This window comes from Sturnira hondurensis, unplaced genomic scaffold (assembly GCF_014824575.4).
Source record: "Sturnira hondurensis isolate 20B ecotype Veracruz unplaced genomic scaffold, ASM1482457v3 Scaffold0011378, whole genome shotgun sequence".
In the NCBI taxonomy this organism is placed as follows: Eukaryota; Metazoa; Chordata; class Mammalia; order Chiroptera; family Phyllostomidae; genus Sturnira; species Sturnira hondurensis.
Window position 1 is genome coordinate 1,056,651 of NW_028084009.1, and position 21,057 is coordinate 1,077,707.

General features: G+C 45.7%; 1 protein-coding gene and 1 long non-coding RNA gene across 3 annotated transcripts in view; one reads left to right on the forward strand and one right to left on the reverse strand.

Annotated features, from left to right (window-relative positions):
• Nucleotides 1–21,057, reverse strand: part of UBE2V1 (ubiquitin conjugating enzyme E2 V1) — a 26,462-nt gene continuing 5,405 nt past the window's right edge. Inside the window, exons 2-4 of one of the 2 annotated variants that reach the window (XM_037059887.1) lie at nt 11,497–11,645; nt 2,851–2,976; nt 1–1,704 (exon numbers count right to left, since the gene is read on the reverse strand). In XM_037059887.1, coding sequence (XP_036915782.1) covers nt 1,558–1,704; nt 2,851–2,976; nt 11,497–11,645 — 422 coding nt within the window. In that variant the 3' untranslated portion in view covers nt 1–1,557. Of the gene's footprint in view, nt 1,705–2,850; nt 2,977–11,310; nt 11,455–11,496; nt 11,646–21,057 lie in introns of those variants that run through there. The other variant, XM_037059888.1, reaches the window with a different exon arrangement.
• The window catches only part of LOC118996487 (uncharacterized), a 9,712-nt gene continuing 9,027 nt past the window's right edge, over nt 20,373–21,057 (forward strand). Inside the window, exon 1 of the long non-coding RNA XR_005068491.1 lies at nt 20,373–20,382. This is a non-coding gene — a long non-coding RNA (uncharacterized LOC118996487). The remainder of the gene's footprint in view (nt 20,383–21,057) is intronic.

A 21,057-nucleotide genomic window follows, 5' to 3' on the forward strand; every position in this document is an offset into this window, starting at 1 on the left:
TTAAATATTAACGCACACTTTTTTTATTATATTAAAATCAGGCAATGGTCTGACAATAAAAAGGCTGCTTATGGAATACTGTTATGTTAAACTTTACTTACAGGACGTTAAATCCTTACAACTAAGGTTTTCCCCAGAAAAAGATTAATGGAAACATCAGGTGCTTTTCCAATTGGATAGTTGCTGCTTTAAAAGGTGGTTTTTACACAAACACTAAATTACACACACAAAAAAACCCCTTCAGAACACAATGAGTTGTTTTTATTTCGTATGCACCCACATCTTAGCATTTAGTGGTCCTGAACAGAAAAGCGGGAAATCGGAGCATTTAGCCAGGAAGTCAAGCCCGCCAACTTTGGGGTTCTGCGTGCACACCGAGCTCTTTCTTAATCCCTGCTGAGGACCGCAAGAAGCTACAGCACCAACACCAAAGTATGCACCGAGTTCAAGGTTCTTTTTGTTCCAGTTGTCAGATTCCCAACTAGACCCGAATGGGTGGCAAAGATGACCAAATGAAAGCCCTGTTTAAAACTTCAATTTGTAAAAGCAAAAGCAATCATAGGGACAGAAAAAAAAAACCATTCAGAGGGATCATGTGTGCTTGCAAGTGTCTTCTGTGGCCTTCCTGAGCTAAAAGAAACGTGTCAGCTGATGGCGGCAGCAGAGGGGCAGGCAGAGGACCCGACACTCATCTCCTAGGCTGGTGGGGTAAATCCACATGGTTCCGAAACTCAACAAGGGAGGTCAGAGACTCTTTCCAACCTCACCTGATGGCTTCCGGCCAAAGCTAGGGAGCGTCACAGATAGTGTTGGGTGTAACCATGAAGAGAGGACTTGAGGAGGAGTAAGGAGAAAGCAGCACCCCTCGATGTGAAGGTGTGGGGAGGGAGAAGAAGATACGGGGAAAGCCCTGAATTCCTCGCCAAAGGCCAATTTCAGAGGGGAGCAGAGGGGGTTACAATCTATGCTTCGGCCAAGGGTGGTGGTAGAGAGTGGGGAAGGGCGATGGCTTGGAAGGGGGACATCATTTAAGACTTAAAAAAAAGAAACCAGGGGTGCAGACGAAGCACCCCACACCCAGCAGCAGTCCCACAGGCTGTGACCTGAAACCTTCACATCTACTCCAATAAGCCACCCCAAGCTGGAGGGCTGTTGCCGGGAAGGAGAGGGCAGCGGGAGGGGCGGGGAGAAGGCAGAGACCCCAGGCCATGTAGTCAGCAGCAAGGTGATTGTGTGATGTGTCTTTCACAGTTGAGTTAGATGTGCCCCACCGATTATGATGGGAATCGATTTAAATACACTTTCTTGATCCCAGAAGTTCGACTATGTGGACAGTGGTTACACTGGACAGGATGATCTGTTATAGCACAACTTATATATTTCAGGTGGACAAAATTAGTATCATTGACAGTATCTTAAGATAAATTGCCTTTGAATGGGAGCTTCCTTTCCAGTACTTTGAGGTCTACAAGACGTATCTAGAAAATTTACTACTGTGGAAAATGAAGACTGCTTAAATCGAATGGGGGAGGGGCGGGCCTGTGGTTTTCCTTTTGATTAATTGCTGTAACACTGTCCTTCGGGCGGCTGGGGCAGTTTCATGTTTTCTTTCGACATCATCAGGCGCCGGAGCTCCTGCAGGACGACTTTGATACTGTATGAGTTCTGCCACTTCGCCAGCACTGATATGGCTCTTGGGTCCACCTGAAAGAAGGCAAACAGACACGAGTCACTGCAGGCTCCCGGACAAAGCGCGGCTGCGCACTGGAGTTACGCTGCCACGCAGACTCGAGTAGAATGCAAGTCTTTTCAAGTCGCACACGCCCATCACACAGTGGTACCTGACATGCAAAGTACCTGCAAGACACCTCCCGCCAGGCTCGTCTGTTTTTCTCTCGCAGTGACCCAAACCTCACTGCTTGGAAGAAGGAACTTTGGGGTAAGTAAAGCCACCTCTGGAGAAATGGCCGACACTTGGCAAGATGCCACACAAGCAGCTCTAAAACGATGACCTGCCTGTGGGCCGGCTGCCGCTCGGGGCCCATCCTTTCTTGACCCCGCACCTAGGTGGTAGATGACACAGATGTGCAGGGTAGTTGGAAGACCAAAAACTGGGTGGCCTGGACCCAAGCTCTAGTGACAAGGGCCTGCCTCAGAGTCATCCTTCCTCAAGTTAACACAGCATTCCCTGAAAGAAATTTCTCGAAAAAGTGTGGGTTGACTTCTAGACTGTAGGTGGAACTCAGATACAACACTGAACCCTGAACATACAGTAACGAGATTCTTTCCAATTTCCCCCCCAACTCTTTGGAATGCCTCAAAATACAGGCGGGGCTCATGTGAGCCAGGCCCTCGAACACCTGCTGACCTCCCCTTTGAACAGACAGCAGGCCTCACAGCCTCCATGCCTTTGGCAACAGTAGGAGGAAGAGTCTGTTACCTGTGCTTTGCTTTGGTTGTATTTCTTGCTGCCATTACCACCTTATGACAAGTGAGACTAGTTTTCATTTACGGTAGTAAAACTAAGTTTAAAAGAAGCCAGGCCACTGATTAAAAATATATAGGATATACCAGTGGCCCACAGGTCAGGCCCACGAGGACCGAGGGCGCTCATACCTCACAGTGGCCAGCAGAGCGCAAGGCCTGAGCAGGTGCTGTATGGGTGATGGTCAGATACAATTGGGAAACAGGCCCGCACCCCAAATCTGCACGTGTTTGTACTTGTGATACTTTTTAATTCATCATCAGAGAACTGAGGAACACACAGGATCAGGCCAAAGTATCTCTGAAGATAAAGCGGAAAGCATTTTCAACCTTGAGGAACGAGCAGGGGCAGAAATAACAACTTACCACTCCATTAGAACTATTAACTCCATTCATATTAATTTTTGTTACAAATCTTACAAAGGGGGGTGCTTCTGGGTATTTAGGTCCACATTCTATTTTAAGGCTGTATATTCGGTTTTCATAAATTGTCTGGAAGAGAAGGGTACAGAGATGTCAGGCAATTACAAAAACGTAGTTTAAGGCAGACCTCCTGAAGCCCCACCCCCCACCCGGCTGCAGAACCGGTGCCCCTGCTTCCACTATGCAGATGTACGCACTATGCTTGATGAGCCAGTGGTGATCAGCCCCTACACCAGTGCCGTGCATTCTGGCCTTGGGAGAACAGAAAAGGCAAAAAGCACTGTGAAAGTCTTAAGTTAGTACTGTCAAATGCGATCAGGACTTGTCCTTGTGTTAATTTCCTCTGCAGAGCTGCCTGACATTCTGAGGTGGTGCATAAGAGGCATTCTCCACTCAGAGTAGCCACACCAAAGGTCTGCACATACCAGGGGCATTAGCCAGTGCATTAATGTCCCTATGTCCGAAGCACAGAACAGGCATCTCTTTAGAGAATTTCAAACTTAAGCAGAAGGTGGGGCTGGGGTGTAGACACGAGAGCTGCCTCCCCCTTCGCCACCTGGGGCTCTGCCCTGATCAAGGGATCTCAGCTGGTAGGTGCCACCTCCAACCCCAGCCTGCTGTCCTTACGATGACCTGAGAGACTGACATTCAGTGTGTGAGGGGGGTGGGGAGAGCACCAAGAACAGGAGGCCCACACGAAATGTTTTCCTTCTTCAAACACCACCCATGCCCTTTTTGGTAAACACTGGGAAAGTCCAATTCCCCACGTTGTCACTGTAACATCTGCCCACTGGGCAGCCAAACATGCCACCACTGCCAGGCTGTTCCTTCTGCCTACAGCAACCTGTCCCCACCTGAACGACCTATCACATCCCCTTCACACCCCCTTCAAACAGTACCTCCCAGTCCCAATACTGTGTAGGGCAGGGGGCTAGTCCCCAGCTGTCCTATTATCACACCGCGTTGTTATCGCCTGTGTCTGAAGACCGCACTGTGGCAATGCCTCCCCAACAGACTGGCACCCTCGAAGGCAGGGGCCACCCCCTATGGCTCCCCTCAGGCACCTGGGCCCCTTCCTCAGCGCCTGCTGTACAAGTAACTGCTTCTTAGAAAACAGCGACATCTGGTGGTCCTTGGGAAAATAAATGACAGAGGATGTGACTTAACCCCCTGAAAACACTGTCTGTGACCTACCTGTTACAAATAATAAAACTGGAACGTAGAAATCTTTCACACCCACCTAACAGAGACCCCCGACTATAACAAAACCAAAACTTGTACCTGGGATTTCCACCTGTCCTCATCCTGCTCCACCATCAGCAGTTCGTTAAAGCAGAAGCCTAGCAGCCAGCCACAACTCCCTCTTCCCACCTCCTCTACCTTCTGATCACCAGTCTCAGCTTCTACTCCGAGAAGAGACCCTGCACCCACCCACTTTCCCCTACTGTGGCACCTCATCTGAACCTCCCAAGTCTGCTTCTCTCCAGCTCCCTGCACTGCTCACCGCACAGCAGCCTGACCAGCCTTTTCAATCCTGAAACCGTCCCTCCAAAGGCTTCCCAATGACCCGAGAAGTCCGAGTTTCCCAATCAGACCCTGTGCACCCCTGCCTTCCTCTCCTTTTATTCTTCCGCCTCCCCACCCAGGTGCTCTGGTCTTCTTACTTGCCAAATTTTCTTCTCTTGGGGCCCCTAAACCAGTCTCTCCTCTGCACCCTGCAGCTCCCAAGGTCTCCTTGTCCCCCCACCAACACAGAGCAAGGAGGGAAGGGGCCTCAACAGAACTGGTACTCAATGTTTGTTGAATGAATGAATGTTGCCCTTCCTGTTAATTTAAAATGAACAAAGAGCTTGTTGCCATTAAGGAATTTCCTCAGAGGAAAAAAATCACTCAGAACGAAACAAGTGGGAAGCAAAGGGAGATGTGCTGTCTGTACAGACTGACGGACAACAGAGAAGGTCTGTCCTCAGGACCCAGCACGGTCTCCACCAGCATCTGCTGAGTGCGTGGGCTCCAGTTCCCTCCTGTGCGCATGTGCACTCAATGGCTTCGTCCGCCATACAGTTTAAAGACAGAATATTTTGCATAAAAAAGTCCCTGGGGGATGAGCTGAGGTAACTGCAAAATCACAAAGTCTTTGAAAGTGTTTCGATACCACATTTTACAGGTATCCTCTGCTGGTCTGTTATGTGGCTTACCCGTGCTGATAAAACTTCAATGACATCTATTAACAATAGCATAAAAACGGGTGAGAAGGCGGGCAGCTCACTGGCAGAATTCTGACCACTACATGTATTATTAGACCTTAACATTAATATCACTTTGACACTATGAAATCTAATTTTTAAATACATCCATGCTATGACTCACTTCTTAGAAAAAATAAACAGTGAATTCTGACTGATAATGTTCCACTGGGAATTTCATTAAAACACAGTTAAAAATGCCTCAGGTCAAGTGAACAGAGACCCCTGAAGGGTAACTGAAAAGCCCGAAGATTTTTATAGAAAACAGGGCTCTGGTTTTCTTCTTTTGTTTGTGAGTGCTCTAGGGATCTGATTAAAAGGTTCCGTGGCAGAGAGGAAATGTGCCTGACAGAGAATTGTTAGAACATTCCATCTCTGTAAAGAACACAGTTCTTAAGATCCATTATTCGACACTGAAATAAACACTTTTCACACCGTCGATGGGGCCCGAGCTTTAGGAGACAACTCGGCGGTGCCCACCAAAACGTGCAGCAGCCTGCCCCACCCGGCCAGACCCTTGCTAGGAGCGCCCTACAGGTGGACCCCACTTGTACACAAAAATGCAAAGCATCGTCTGCCTCAGAAAAAGTAACTAAACAATCTAAATGTCTGCCTGCAAGGGACTGACCCCGCAAACACGGCATATGCATATAATCAGACATGCTGTGGCCTTTTTGCGGGCGGAGACAAATGCACACACTACCACGACAGAGCGGGCGGTGCAGCCAGCAAGCTGCAAAACACGTACAATGTACAGACACAGACAGAGGCCTGCCTCCAACTCTGGGACACTCAAGTGCACACAGGCTGTTTCTCCACCAGACAGAACAGGCCCAGAGCCTGCAGATTACAAGCTCTTCCTGGACCTGAAAATTATATATATATATATATATATATATATGAGAGAGAATCCCAGCTTAATCATGAGGAAAAACATCAGGCAAATTCCAAAAGGGAGATACTCTACAAAATACCTGACCAGTACTCCTCAAAACTGTCAAGGGCAACAAAGGAAAACCTGAATATACATGGTTTTATATACAAATATAAATATATATATGTATATAAATATTATATACAAAATATAACGTAGTATCTTGTGTAGGATTCTGGAACGGAAAATGGACATAAAGTAATAACTAAGAACACCTGAATAAATGATGGGCTTTAGTTAATAATAATGTATTGATATTCAGTAGTTTTTACAAATGTACTACATTAATATAAAATATTAATAAGGGAAATAGGGTGTGGGGGGAATGGGAACTTTCTATATTACCTTTGTAACTTTCCTGTAAAACTAATATAAATTAAAATTTATTTGAAAAATGTATAATAAGAAAAAAAGAAAAAAGTATTTACTTAATTTATGCAAAGAAAATGGCAAAATTTAAATTAATGTATAATAAAATGGTGACATGAAGTCAACTAAACGTCAACTGCCACTCAACCCAAATCATGTGCAGTTACAGAAAAACTGTGTTTCGTGTGGGCTCACGCCGTGTCAGAATGAAGGGTGGACCCTGTCAAAGTGAAACTGTGCAGAGCCTGCGAAGATCTCGCTGACTCGGGGTGCAGACAGGCAGGTCGATCAGAGGCTTGCAGTGAGTCTGGGGAGGAACACGGGAGCGTGGCAGTGAGGGATCAGCCGGGGACAGGCACCACACTAGGCACGGTGACAGAGAATTTAGTGCGAGGAGTGGATTACACCTGTGTCACCGACTGATTAAAAAGCTTACAAGAGGGGGCCTGAGCCAGAACACAGACAACAGCAGGGAGCAGGTGGCAACCCTAAAGGTTGGGAGAACAAAGAGAACAGGCTGCAGCTGGTCAGACTGAGGCTCAGGGGAGAGGTCTCAGGAGCTGACCAATGACCTCTGAGGAGGGGGTGCTGTGAGGTCAGTGCTGGGAGTGCCCCCAAAGCTGGAGGCTGGAGCCGGTAGCTGCTGCCAGAATGAAGGGCTGTGCTACCAGAGTGGCACAGACAGAACAACCGGCAAACCCCGAGGAATAAGTCCCCTCTCTCTGCCTTTTGGGTCCTCCCCTGCGTCCTGAGTGGTGAACCCTAACAGGAAGCCAGCTGACAAAGGAAAAACGTAGTTTGCTGAGTGCTAGCCCCAGGGTCCACAGCAGAGCAGGGAAAGGCAGGCTTGGAGCCCACGCACCAGCACCCGCGCATGCTCTCTAGACAGTGATGAGACACCGCTTGCTCCGTACAGAAACTCTCCCTCTCTCCGCCAGGCAGGGCATCCTTCTGAGGGAGCCAGGGGACCCATCTAGAGGCCACAGCAACCACTCATTTCCCTAATTCAACCCTAGGGCCACAGCAACAGTCTACAAGCTAAAGACTGGACTGTCAAGCCAACCACACCACACTGCTAAAGAAGCAAGGCGCTCGCTCCTTTCCACTTGCTTCCTGTTTGTCAGTGTCACCCAGCACGAGGTCCAGAGCCCAGAGGTTAGACAGAAATACTCCGTAGTCCGAAGAGAACTCCACACCTAATGCTGTGGACAGCTGAACATCTGCCCAAATTTAGCAAGGGGCACTTGGATGGGCTGGATTTAGGGAACTTGCTTTCCTCTTAAAAAAAAGGCATTAAAAAAAAAGGCATTTAAATAGCTAACGTACATATATAATTAAAGCCTACTCAAAGAGTACGAAAAGATACATGGTAGCCCAGACTGGGGTGTCTCAGCTGGTTGGGCGTCTTCCCGCAAAGCAAAGGGTCGCCAGTTGGATTTGGGTTGCGGAACGAGCCTGGGTTGTGGGTTTGGTCCCTGGTTGGGGCACATGCAGGGGGCAACTGATTGATGTTTCTCCCTCATATTGATGTTTCTCTCCCTCTTTTTCTCTTTCTCTTCTCCCCTCTCTAAAAGTAAATAAATAATATCTAAAAAAAAGAGAGAAAAAAAAGAAAAGGTACACATGGTAAGAAGTAAGTCCCATGACCATCCTGGCCCCAGCCACCCAGCCAGATCCCTTTTGAAGAAGGCAACCATCATCATCAATTTCTGTTCTGTTCTTCCAAAGTACCCTAAGCACACAAGAGCACGTGCATTGCGTGTGACCTCTTCCCTTCCTCCCGCAGCTCCCTGTCACATGTGGTAGCATATTCTGTATACAGCTTTGCACCTCACTCTTTCCACTTAAATACCATGGAGATCACCCCATCTTCAGCACACATACATTTATTTCTTCATCTGGATAGCTAGCTAAACAGTGTACAGTACTGTCAACCCAAAGACCCTGAGGAGATTTCCAATCTTTTTAATCTTGCTTTTGGGCAACACATTCAAGAAAAGCTGAGGAAATTCCTAGCAGAATTTCGGGGTAATACGGTATATACATCTTTTCAATTTTGATGGATTGTCTCTTGAATAACACAGTAACAGAACTATAATAGGGAGATGAGTTACTCGAATGCTCTATCTAGATGCTTCAGTAACGGCATGGACTTTGTAAACTCATCTTACACAGACTGGCCACAGGAAGCACCTAGAAGCAGACAGTTCCTGTTATCAGTTTGCTTCTAACCTTGGGGAGCCAGGGCAGTCAGAACTAGGGGTGCACAGAGGGACGACAGCAAGAACAGGCGAGGCTGCAGAGAAACTGAAGCCCTACTGTGTTGCTGGTAGGACTGTAACCTGGTGCAGCCACTGTGGAAAACAGTTGGGGCCGTTCGTTAAAATGCCCAACACAGGGTTACCAAAGGACCCGATAAGTCCGCCCTAGGTGCGGACACCCAAGAGAGTTGAAAACGTATGTCCATGTACAAGTCTATACACGAATGTTTGCAGCGTCTTTCATAATTGTCAAAAAGTGGAAAAAATCCCAATGTCCACCAACTAATTAATGGATAAACAAAATGTGGTGTGGTATACCATATAATGGAATATTATTCTGTCATAAAATTTTAAGTGCTATTAAAACGGATGAACCTTCAAAATATTATACGAAGTAAAAGACCACATATATGGTTCCATTTACATGACATGTCCAGAAGAGGCCAACTCACAGAGATAAATTACATCGGTGATTGTCAAGGGTGAGAGCGGTGCGGGGCGGAGTGGGCGTGACTGCCAGGGGGGCGGGGTCTCTGCTTTCTGGGTCATGAAAATGTCTCAGGATTAGTGGTAGGTGCACAGTTCTGAGTATGACAAAAGCCACCGAACTGTACATTTTAAAAGTATTCTATGGTAAGGGAATTCTATAGTCTGTGCATTACATCTCAGTAAAGCTGTTATTTTTTTAAAAGGCTGTATGGGAAGCACCTTGCATACTGAGGTCATTCATGAAATGTTGGCCACTTTCGGAAAGAGAGAAACTAAAACTCGAGGTGATCTAAAGTGTTTTGGCAGAACGGGATATTTTCAACAGACCTTAGTGGTTTATTTTACTCGTTCACTTATTTAAGTGCATACCTGTATTTTGCAGTGTATAATACTTACTTCTGCTGCCCAAATTTTTGAGGGAAAAATAAGGGTGTGCATTATTCATGAAATACCTTATATCTGTTCCTGTGTTTTATAATTATTTGCTACATAAAATTTCTTGTACCATAATATGTTCAAAAAAGATGCTCAAATTCCTTTATAATACAAAAAACAAGTATCTAAATATAAATAAATAAATAAATAAATACGCTGAATTAAAAAATTAAAAGACTTTTTCCCATGAAAGTTTGGGCCAAGAATGTGGATGTGCACTGCACGTGGGAGGGCACTGCCCGTGCGTGGGGAAGCACGGCAACTCTGGTCCCGAGTGCACCCATGACGCTGGCACCGGCTCACTGTCAAGGTGTCGGAACCCGAACACCAGCCTGCTGATGAACAAATGTACTGCACAGTGAGCCCGTTCACGCTGGGTCATGTCCAGGAGCTCTGCAGAGGGAGGAGCAGGGAACGCTAGTTCTCATGCCCCAGAACTCTAAACTACTCTTAGAAAGAGAAGCAGAGGAGTGAAAGGAGCTGTCACCACCCAGCAGACTTTCAGAAACAGCAAGAACCACCATCTCCACGAAGGAACGAGCTTTCCAGATCGTGTTTCCCCAGTATGTAACAAATCCAGAAAACCCTGGTTTTTATAGGTTTAAAAAAAGATCAAGAAATGAGTAAAAGCAAATTGGGTATTAAAAAAAACCCCAACAAAACCCAAACAACACTATAATGTTAAAAAATGAGTCAAGAAGTAACATCAGACAGCAGTGCTGGCCATCTGCCGAGTGTCTATGGCAGTCCAAGATCAATGTCAGACTGTCCGAACGCTCTGTGCGCCGACACTTCCGGGCTCTGGTTGGGACATTCTAGCCCCCAGAGAGGGCGCAGGGCCTCGCATGCAGCGCGGAGAATGAACACCGGCATCCTCAGGCACAAGCAGACACAGGAGAGGCCCCGCTGCACGGAAGCTGAATCTCCTACTGCGTGTCTGAAAAAGGTGTCCCAGTACGGGAATCTATTTCTTCACTCCTACTTCACACCACTTAACACTGGGCAACTCTATAATGGGGACAGAGGAAAACTCAAAATATAAACAGGAGGGACACAATGTGGCAAAGTGGTTAAGAGCACTGTCTCTGGGGGCAAGACCAGTTTGGGAATTATGAGCCACGGAGCAAGTCACTCTGCCTCCCTGAGCCTGTTTCCTCATCAGTTCAATGAAATGCAACTGATACCTTCACCAGAGGTTCTTGTGAGAATGAAATGACATTTCTGGGGGTGTTTACTACGTGCCATAAAAAAGGTTAGCTGGCATTATGAAGACTGGAACTCTCACATATCACACACAAAGTGCTAAAAGAGAGGTCGCTTTCCACTGGCTTCTTTTCTGCAAAGGCCTCTGGGCCTAACGGTGCCTGAGATGGACCAGAGCGGATCAGGTAGGCAATAACAACCCTTCGTCAAAGGGCCCCAAAACTCAGGATACAGATGGCATGGCGGACCTGGGAAACAATGAATAAAAACCACAACCGGGAAGGCTTTCCAAGGTTTATTTCAACACTGTATTCGGGAACGTTGGCTGTATCTGCAGCCTGGTTATTTGATAAGCCCAGGAGTTTGTTCTAAACTACATCCGAGGGTACAATCACCTCAACCTTCACTGTCTAATCTATGTTGTCATGTAAATTCACACTATGAGTCTAAACAGGTTTTTGCTTACCATTTAGAGAGATTAAACTGCATCAGAGGAGGTTCAAATATATAAACTGAAACTGGTCAAAAAAGAATAGCCACATTTCAGAAAATATACCATTGGTGAGCTTTTTCCGTGATAAGGCTACTATTTTTAAAAGGAGGCACAGTGAATTTAAGACATTGACATTTATAGCCGTAGCTCGACGCTTACTCTTGGAGGCCCAATTATCATCCCTGTCCATCTGGTAAGTGTCATGTCTTCGTCATCTTCTAGACCCCAGCTAACTGTGCCATCTCCTACTCCTTTCTGGCCTTCTTCGAGTTCTTCCAACAGTCGAAAATTGCGAGGGACTTTTACTCCTAAAATAAATGGAAAGAAATTCAAGATACTAGCAACTCCAGGGGAACTTGTAAACCTAGAGCTACTTGCTCATTACAACCATTTGGGGATGAAGATGCTAACATGCAGGTAATCGCCGAAAGTCGCTGTGCTTCAAACTCGCTGCTTTCCGAAGCTACTTATAATTGACCGGCACGACCAGCGAGGAGCACACGGTGCTGTTACAGGTGAAGGGATGCCCGGAACAGGGCTGGAGGCCCAAACCGAGAAAGACACCCCACTCCGCCCCCATGGCTTTGACAAACTTGGTCAAGCGTGTACATGTGGAATGTTGATTAGTTTGGGTCCACTGATTTGAGATGAACACCATCGATATCAAGTGCTAACAAACAAAGTGCCCTGGAAGAAGAGGAGCGATCTGTTTTGTTCTTAATACACACTTTTGAGGGGGCGAGCGTGCTCATTTGGGGGAGCGACTCAAGCTGCCTGAGGAGGAAGAGTTGCCCTGGTTGTACCAAATAACAACGACGTACCACATCTCACAGGTCCTAGCCACCCCTCCCTAGTGCAGGCTGAGGCTTGGGCTGTTCCTGGGGGCCTTCTAGAACAGGGCCTCGGTCCTGGGGCCAGAGAGGGGACAAGGCTGTGGGAGGGCACAGGGCAACTCTCTGGGGGTTGCTGTCCCAGCCCCCCGAGCCTTCCTCCTCCTCTGGCATTTGGCCTATTTCCTCTGGCTAACTCTCAGGATCCAGGCAAACGGTGAGGTTTCTTGGCCTTAAGTGCTGAGCCCCCAGTTGGCTAGAATCTTGAAGGCAAGTAGCCCTAACATGTGACTGTGACCAAAGATCCCCTGGAGGGACTCAAGACAACAGAAGGCCCATTCCCAGCATGTCTCAGTATTTCCAAAGTGTGGGGTGCAAGCTACTATTAATTCAGTTTGGCCACATGTCTAAGCATCTACCTCGGGCACTTTTCTAGGCACTGGGGAATAAGCAGCGAACAAAACAAAAATGCCTTTCCCCGAAGGAGCTTACATTCTAGTGGGACACACATAATTGGCCAAAAAAAAAGGCACAAAATACACATCTATCTAGTACAGATAGACGGTGGTGTTCTGAAGCATAAAGTAACGAGGGGGGTGGTTTTACAATTTTAAATAGGGTGATCAAAAAAGTCGTATTACAACCGGGTGTCATGACTGATGACCTGAAGATCGGGGAGCCTGACTTACAGAGAGCCGCAGGGAACGTGTTCCAGGCAGAGGAAAGAGCAAGTGCAAAAGCCCGAAGCAGGACCTTGTACACAGCATCCAAGAACAGCAAAGATGCCAGTTTAGCTGCAGCAGGAAACTAGGGACTCCACCTGTTACTGAGTGACACAAAGAAGCCACCGGGGCTCTAAACAGAGGAGTAACAGGACCCAACTTGCTTCTAACAGGATCCCTCTGACTGCTGTGTGATGGACACAGTGAGGGGAGTGAGGGCAGAAACCGCTAGCAGGCTCTTGTCAGAATCCTGCGAAAGAGAACACTGGCTTGGGCCAGGATGACGGCAGTGAAGGTAGTGAGAAGCCACACGATCCCGGATATTTCGAGGTCTGAGCTAGTAAGATTTGCGGTCAGACCGCCTGTGGAGCATGAGAGAAACAGGAGTCAATATGGCTCCCAGGCTTTTGGTTTGAGCAACGCTTTAGACGATTTTAGGTGGCACATGAGTGAATGCTTGCTTTTACAGTAACGTATTTACTTTTAAGAATTACTGATTCAGGGCAAGTAATATATACTAACATCCCATTTACGCCGATGGTAAAATTCTCCTTTTTAAAAGAAATGTAGGCGCTGGCTGGTGCGGCTCAGCTGGTTGGAGCCTCGTCCTGTAAACCAGATCGTGGCTTCGATTCCCGATCAGGGCACCTGCCCAGGATGCGGGTTCAGTCCTGGCTGGGCTGCACACAAGAGGCAGCTGACCGATGTTTCTCTCACTCTCTCAAATCAACAAGCATGTCCTCAGGGGAGGACATAAATAAAGTAAAATAAATGTAAGCACCAGAGTCAGTTGATTGAAAAAATATCGAACAGCACAGCAAAACCTGAACGCATACTTAAATGGCCTGTCTGGGAAACACTGGCATTTTTATCCACAGGACAGCCAACTGGATTCTTCAGTGATTCTGAATTAAATCTCTCCAACAAACACGACACTAAAGGATGTTGACGACATTATGAGCAAAAAGCCAGAGAATACAACAGCTTTTGTTCAGAAAGAGGTAAATCTAAATCTTTAATAACCCTAATTAATTTGGTTTAGGGGAAAAAATCACTGTGCATCACTATCAGTTCCTTTAAAAACCAGAACTAATAAAAATGAAGACTCCAGGAGCACAGATCATACTGATAGAAGACCGGTAGGCACTGGGGCACCTGCCACAGGTGGAGCAACGGCTGAACTGCGTTCTGTCCTGTTCCTGTTGAAGCCCCGACCCCTGCGCCTCAGAATGGGACTGTACTCGGAAACACGGCTTTCGAAGAGACGGTTAAGTTAAACTGAGACCACCAGGGTGGCGCCTAATCCAGTGTGACTGATGTCCTTACAAAAAGCAGAAACTGGACAGATTCCTGGACACACAGAACAAGCAGACTGACAGCTGTCAGAGGGGAGGGGTGGGGGCTGGGTGAGAAGGGTGAAGGGATTAAGGGAAAAAAAGAAAGAAAGACAGACTCAGGGACACAGACAACAGCACGGTGACCGCCAGAGGGAAGGCGCCTGGGGGAGGTAGAAGGTGAAGGGGGGATCAACGGTGACCTGAGACCTGACCTGGGGGAGTGAACACACAACACAATACACAGGTGTGGTGCTGTAGAACTGTCAACCTAAAACCTGTGTGGTTTTATAAACTAATATCACCCCAATAAATAACAAAACTAAATTAAAAAAGAGGAAGCTGAGACACACTGGGACAGCAGGGATGCACACGTGCATGGAGGAACGACCGTGTGAGGACATGGTGAGCAGGCAGCTACCTGCACTTGGGAGTTTCTGACCTCGAGGTGCCAGAACTCTGACAAGTGAGTAAATGTGCCGTCTAAGCCACCGCCTGGCATTTTGTTCCGGCAGCCCCAGTCAGCTAGTACGGATGCTGAGTGACATCTTCAGTTTAAGTTGGAAAGGATAGAGATCAAGGTAGTAAGAGTGGTTATCTCTGGGTACAGAGATTATGGGTGATTTTTCCCCTTTTCTGTATTTTTCTGATTTCTTCTACTACTTGTTATTTGCAGGGCAAACAAAACATTAACAACACACTAGGACCCACGCCAACCACGCAGTGGGCAGGTCCTACTTCTGGGCCTCAGCACTTGCCAGTCCCTCTGCCTGGAACTCTCTTCCCCAGACATCTGTCAGTCGGGGCCCCTCCCCTTCTCCGGGCTCCAGTTCTGTGACCCCTGACTGCAATAAGGACCACAGGCTCTCAGGGAGTGGGAATCTCACTTAATGGTATTGCCTAAGTGACTGTGTTTTTTCACTTGTTAGGTGAAATGAACAACAGCAAAGTACAACAGTAGCTAGGTCCTTCACTACTGAATGGAAGTTGCTCTTTTGGGCAAGATAAACGTGCTACTTCCTTGTATCAGAAAAAATTTAAGTCAGGATGGATTATTTCTGGTATAATACTCCTTTGTAAACTTTGGCAAAGAACATCCTTATAGCTAAAAATGTTACCTCTTCATTTAACAACCAGATCTGATTAGAACATCCCAATCCAAATACAAGCTCATTACTTTTAGTTTCAAAACAGGTGATGAATTCAAGTTGTATTTTTCTGATATCTCACTCCTACTTGTGAAGTAGGGGAAAATATATTGGTAATGAACCCTATACGTCCAACAGACACTTCTGTGGGATCAGATTCCCCATCTCATTAACTCAGCACCTACTAGGCAGAGTCTCGAAACACTCCAAGCAAGAGTTGGAATATACATTTAAACGCCAGCACGACTGTACTATATACACTGACTAATTACAATGAGCATCTATTCCATTTGAACAGTAATTCGCAAACTTTTTTGGTTTCAAGACCCCTTTATATGCTTAAAAATTACTAAAGATTTTATAGAGCCTCTCTGTTGATGTGGGTTATAGCTATTAATATATACTGAGTTAGAAATTAAACAGATTTTTAAACTATTTAATTCATTTAAACTAATCACAACAAACCACTGTGTGTTAAGATAAATAACATATCTTATATTTTCCAAACAACAAAGGAAAATTTGTGAGACGAGTGGTATGACTTTGCAAATTTCTCTCATGTCTGGCTTAAAACATGTTTAGAACGGAGGTGAGCTGGAGAACGCGTGTCCCGTCCAAAGGGCACAGCCATGCCTTCTCTCTGGCCAAATGTCTGTAGGTGAGATTCTGCTCACGGTCAACACTTTGCAGCCTCTGAGGTCACCTAATTATGTTCTCAAAAACCCCTTTCAATTCTAACATCCTAGATTTGGCTCAGCAGATGTTTTTAAACCCTTCCTTTTGTGAGAAGGGTAAATAAAGGTTGATAAGCACTGTGCTGGTTCAGCATCAGGCCGTTAGGTGCTTTGTGAACCTTTATTGGGCTAAATCTTGAATTTAAGTTCGCACAGTAGATAGCATGAAGGAGACTGATTTTTTAATTCATTTTTCTAAGGCATAAACTTTTACTTTCATTCAAATATCCACTAGAAGCAAAGTGTGGGGACCAGACACCTTGCAGAAATAAGGAATTACAAAAAATTTACAGAGTATGAAGTGATTCATTTAGTCTTTTCTGATATTGAAACAGCAGGTGCTACCTAGCACCAGTTTGGCCGGCGTACTGAACTCAACTCGGTAGGGGCCGTCTGAGGGCTTGCCGTGTTTAACGTGTACAAATACAAGCTCATCTCACATTTACAGGCAAAAAATCCACACATTTCAGAACTGCAATAAAAAAAAGTTTGCTAGGATTTTTAACCTGCTTGTCCAAATTTCCCTTTATGTAAATTTGTCAGTAACACATGTGCATGTGCACGCACACGCACGCATGTTCTTTCCGTGTAGTAATGACCCAACACGGTGCTAGACCTCAGAGGGGCCGTGAAAGAAATGGAAACGGGGCCTCCCAATCAGAAGGTTAGGTCTCACTATGGAAACAAGATGTACACACACCAAGTTCAATAACACAGGACTATTAAAATATATGACAAAACATAATCCATCACAGGGCCATATTTCTCAACCTCTGAAGGGGGCTGTAGACCCCTCTGAATCTGATGAAAGCCAAAGAGGTGGGGCCCCGTTACTAGTAAGGACTGGACTTTGTCCTGGAGGTGATCAGTGCAGAGCTGCAGAGGCTCTGAGTAAAATGAGAGATAAGGCCAGACTCCGGGTATCGCTCACCATGGGCTGGAAGGCCTAGAGGCCATATTAGCAAAGTGCTACTGTAATACCAACAGTCTCCAAAACCAGAGGCATCAGCAAATACTGTTGACAGCACAAGTTAACAAACTTCTTTGTTTGGCCTAGAGAGGTAGAAAACAGAAGGAATATTATGAGATTTAAGGCAGGGCATATTAATTTGAATGACCGTGGGGGTAGATGCCATTTATACTATGTGGCATAGGTTTCAGATAAATATTTGTTGAAATTAAAAAAAAAAAAGCAAAGGATAAAAAGATATGCAAACTTCATTTTAAGAGAGATGGGAATCTTTTATACGAAGACTATACAAAGTCAACCCAGGCTTCTGTGTAAGTATATACTCACATAAATGAACTTTAGATACTTTTGTAAAAATCCTCACCTGAGGACACTTTTTCACTGCTGTTTAGAGAGAGGAAACATCGATGCGACAGGAAGCACTGGATAGCTGCCTCCTGGACGTGCCATGACTGGGGAGCTAGGCACCTGGATTTGGAACCGAACTGCAACCTAGGCATGTGCCCTGATAGGGAATTGAACCTGCAGCCTTTTGGTTAACAGGACCACACTCCAACCAACTGAGCCACACTGGCCAGGGTGACCTTTAAATAATTTTTATGACCACAAATAAGATACCTGATCTACCACTCCATTTTAAAAAGGTTGGTCAGGGTAATGGCTAAGTTATCTTTCACAAATAAGAATCAGAGTGTAGTACACTTTAGAGAAAGTTCTTTAATTTCTCAGCAGAGGATTAAAAGCACAGGCTCACATCCCTGCTCCACAACTTTCTAGCAATCTAGCTGTGAGACTGTGCAATACCTTAGAGCCTCAGCAATACTGAGGATCTCAATACCTCCTGCCCCTGTAGGTGGCGGGATAAAGGAATGAAGGGAAACCTTCCAAGCACCTTGTGCAATACCTGGCACAGACTACTGAACCACCTCCATCAGCACTGTATTATCCACTATAAGATTTAAAAAACTCTCTTGTGACCCTCTATCCCCTTCTAACTACCATCTTATTTCTTTGTTCCTTCTTAGCAAAAAAAACCTCACAAGGGCTGTGTAGCTTCCTTGCCTTCAATTCCTCGTGTTACTTGCACCTACTTCGATCAGGCTTTTCTACCTAGTCACTCACCAAACTGCTCTTGTCAGGGGTACCAAGCAGTACTCTCTAGCCAACATCTTGAGGTCAATCCTCAGTCTGCACTCCAAGCTCCTGGACCTCTCAGCAGCGCCCGCCCGATCACTCCCCCTGTAACTCTTCCCTTAGCTCCAGGCTCTCTTCCCACCTCCCTAACCTCCCAACACTAGCTGCCGGCCTCAGGGCACAACCTACAGACCAGGCTCCTCTGTCTGCTCTAGGGAAGCTGATGACTCTTCAATTTACATTTTCAAACAACTGCCTTCTAGGCATCTCCATTTAGATGCCTAACAGATCTTTCCAACTTAAAACGCGTCCAAAACCCCTTATACTACTCAAAAACCAAAACCTACCCACTCCTCAATCTCAGTGCATCATACGCTTAACCATATTGCTCTAGCCAAAGACCTTGGAGTCATAACAAGAAATCTTTTCCTTACATCCCACAGCCAACCCATTTCCAAATACACCCGAAATGTGATCCTTTTCCCCATCTGCACTGTGACCACTGCAGTCCATGCTTCCTCCACATACCTGTTGGTCTACCTGGTCTACCTTCTCCACAGTGAGCCTTTTAGAGGTAAGTTAGATCTACCTCTCTCCTACTCAGAGCCCTCCCCAGCGCCCCCCCTTGCACACAGTACACACCCAAACTCCCAACCTCCCTACAGTGATGCACCTGCTTCTCCAACACCACTTCCTGCCACCCTTTCCCCTGCTCCACAGCCTTCTTCAGCCATATCGTCCTTAAGTTTCTGAATCAGCAAACCGCCTTTCCACCTATGCACTTCCTGTTCCCTCACCCTAGATTTCTCGGTCCAGAGCTCTAAGTAGCTGGCTGGCTCCCTTAATCCTCATTAAGGTGTAACTATCTGTTCCTTATCTTGCTTTCTGCCTTCACAGCACTCTCTACCACTTGGCATTAATTTGTCTGTCGAATCTGAACATAAACTTCATGAGGGTAAAACTTCACCTGTTTTGTGTACTGCTGACTTCAATACCCTGATGAGTGCTTTGCCCAGCGTATGCACTCAAACGCTTGGTGAGTGAGTGAGTGACTTGGTGTTAACGTAGGCATAATATTTCAGAATGGTGCTCAATGTCACAAAATTCTAACTCTGGTTTATTTCTGAAAATACAGCAAGGAAACTCACAGTACTATTAAAAGAAGTCTAATGTTATAAACATCATCAAACAGGCTTAGTTGAATTTTAAACAGCCTGAAAAAAGTTATATATTAAAATTTGAATACAATGATCTCATAAAGAAATGCAAATCTTAAACTAGAAGCGAGTCTGCAGAGGTCCTCTCAGAGCCCTCCTGCCCCCACACACCCTTACCCTCATACTGTCTCTGTGCTGTACTTTCTCTTTCTTTAAATTTTATTTTCTTTCTTTTGTGTTGTCTGACTCACTCTCTGAGCTTCTCAAGCACAGGTGTGACTCATTCAATCCTGCCCGCCCCAGAATCCGGCGTGCTGTCTGGCTCGGAAAGGTGCTCAATACGTGCTTCCTGGGCTAAGGGCATCTCCTCTGTCCCTACTGCGCATGCGGATGGGGTCTGCTGTGCACACCGGGCCCTGAGACTGTTTTCTGGCTTGAGGTGACTATTACTTGGTAACTAGTTTTCTTTTCATCTTTTTTAGTTTTGTTTTTTTTTTAAAGTATAATCGAGACTTTTGGGAAAATTACTTTTTAATGAGGGAAAAGTGAGTTTTCATTCAAACCATAAAACCAAGGATTCTTCACTGTAAAATGAACTTTGTTTCATAAAATGCATATGAAAGGATGCTCCTGGTACTCCAAACCATTTAGAAACTGAATATAAAGTTAACGCATCACTATTTTCTACAAAGCAAGAGCGTTTACTCCAAATGGCCCGACCACATCCTCGTTCTGGGACCCACAGGCACCGCAGCGACACAAACCCAAACACCGGTGGAGTTCAGAGACCCTGGAGACCGAGACCCTGCCAGTGTTAGGCACAAGTGAGGGTTCCACTCCACCCCAAATGGAGAGTAAAAGCTCAAAACTATGATACGTTAATTTTAACAAAGGCTTCCGTGAATATATTGAATAATTAAATCCACGTATGCCAAACCCCAGAAGCATAGCAGATCAAATACACACGGACATATTTTTCTTCCTACAGCGCTTTCATCCACGGAATCAACCTAAATGTTAAGATCCCCAACACTAACGCGTGAATCTGACTCCTAAAAGGCAGCTAGAGAAACACTTCAGGTGATGGACACAGAGGAGGTAAAGTAGATTGCTGCTAATTGATAGACTTTAACTATTACAAAGTTAACTATGAAAACGTGAAGATTACTTCACCAAGGTGCTAAAATATCACAGAAAATCCAAGATTTTTTTTTAAAAAAAGAAAACATTTGTTCCTGTTACTTCAGAATGCTTCTTTCCAGGATTTTCCCTGGATCTGTGTCGGCATCAAAAGCCAGCCAGTTATCCTCCTGGCTGAATAGAAACTGCAAAGTCAGCAGCTGCAGGATATTACAAAGAAAATACATGTATGACAAGTAGGCTGAAGAAGCATGAATATTTGATAGGGTTTTATGCCATGTCATAGTATAGCATTTATTTTTTTTAAGGAATGCAGTTATTTATAGTGTAACATTTAATGCAGTCATCTGAAACACAGCAACAGGTTAAAATATTTCTGGTGCAAAAAGGATTGTGAAATAGCTTTGGGGGAAATCGGGACTACAAAGCAGCAGCTATTACAGCATGCCAATCTTTTTCAAAAATTGTATTTTATTGATTGTGCTATTACAGTTGTCCCAACTTTTCCCCCTTTGCCCTCCTCCATCCAGCCCCCCTCACACCACTGTTCA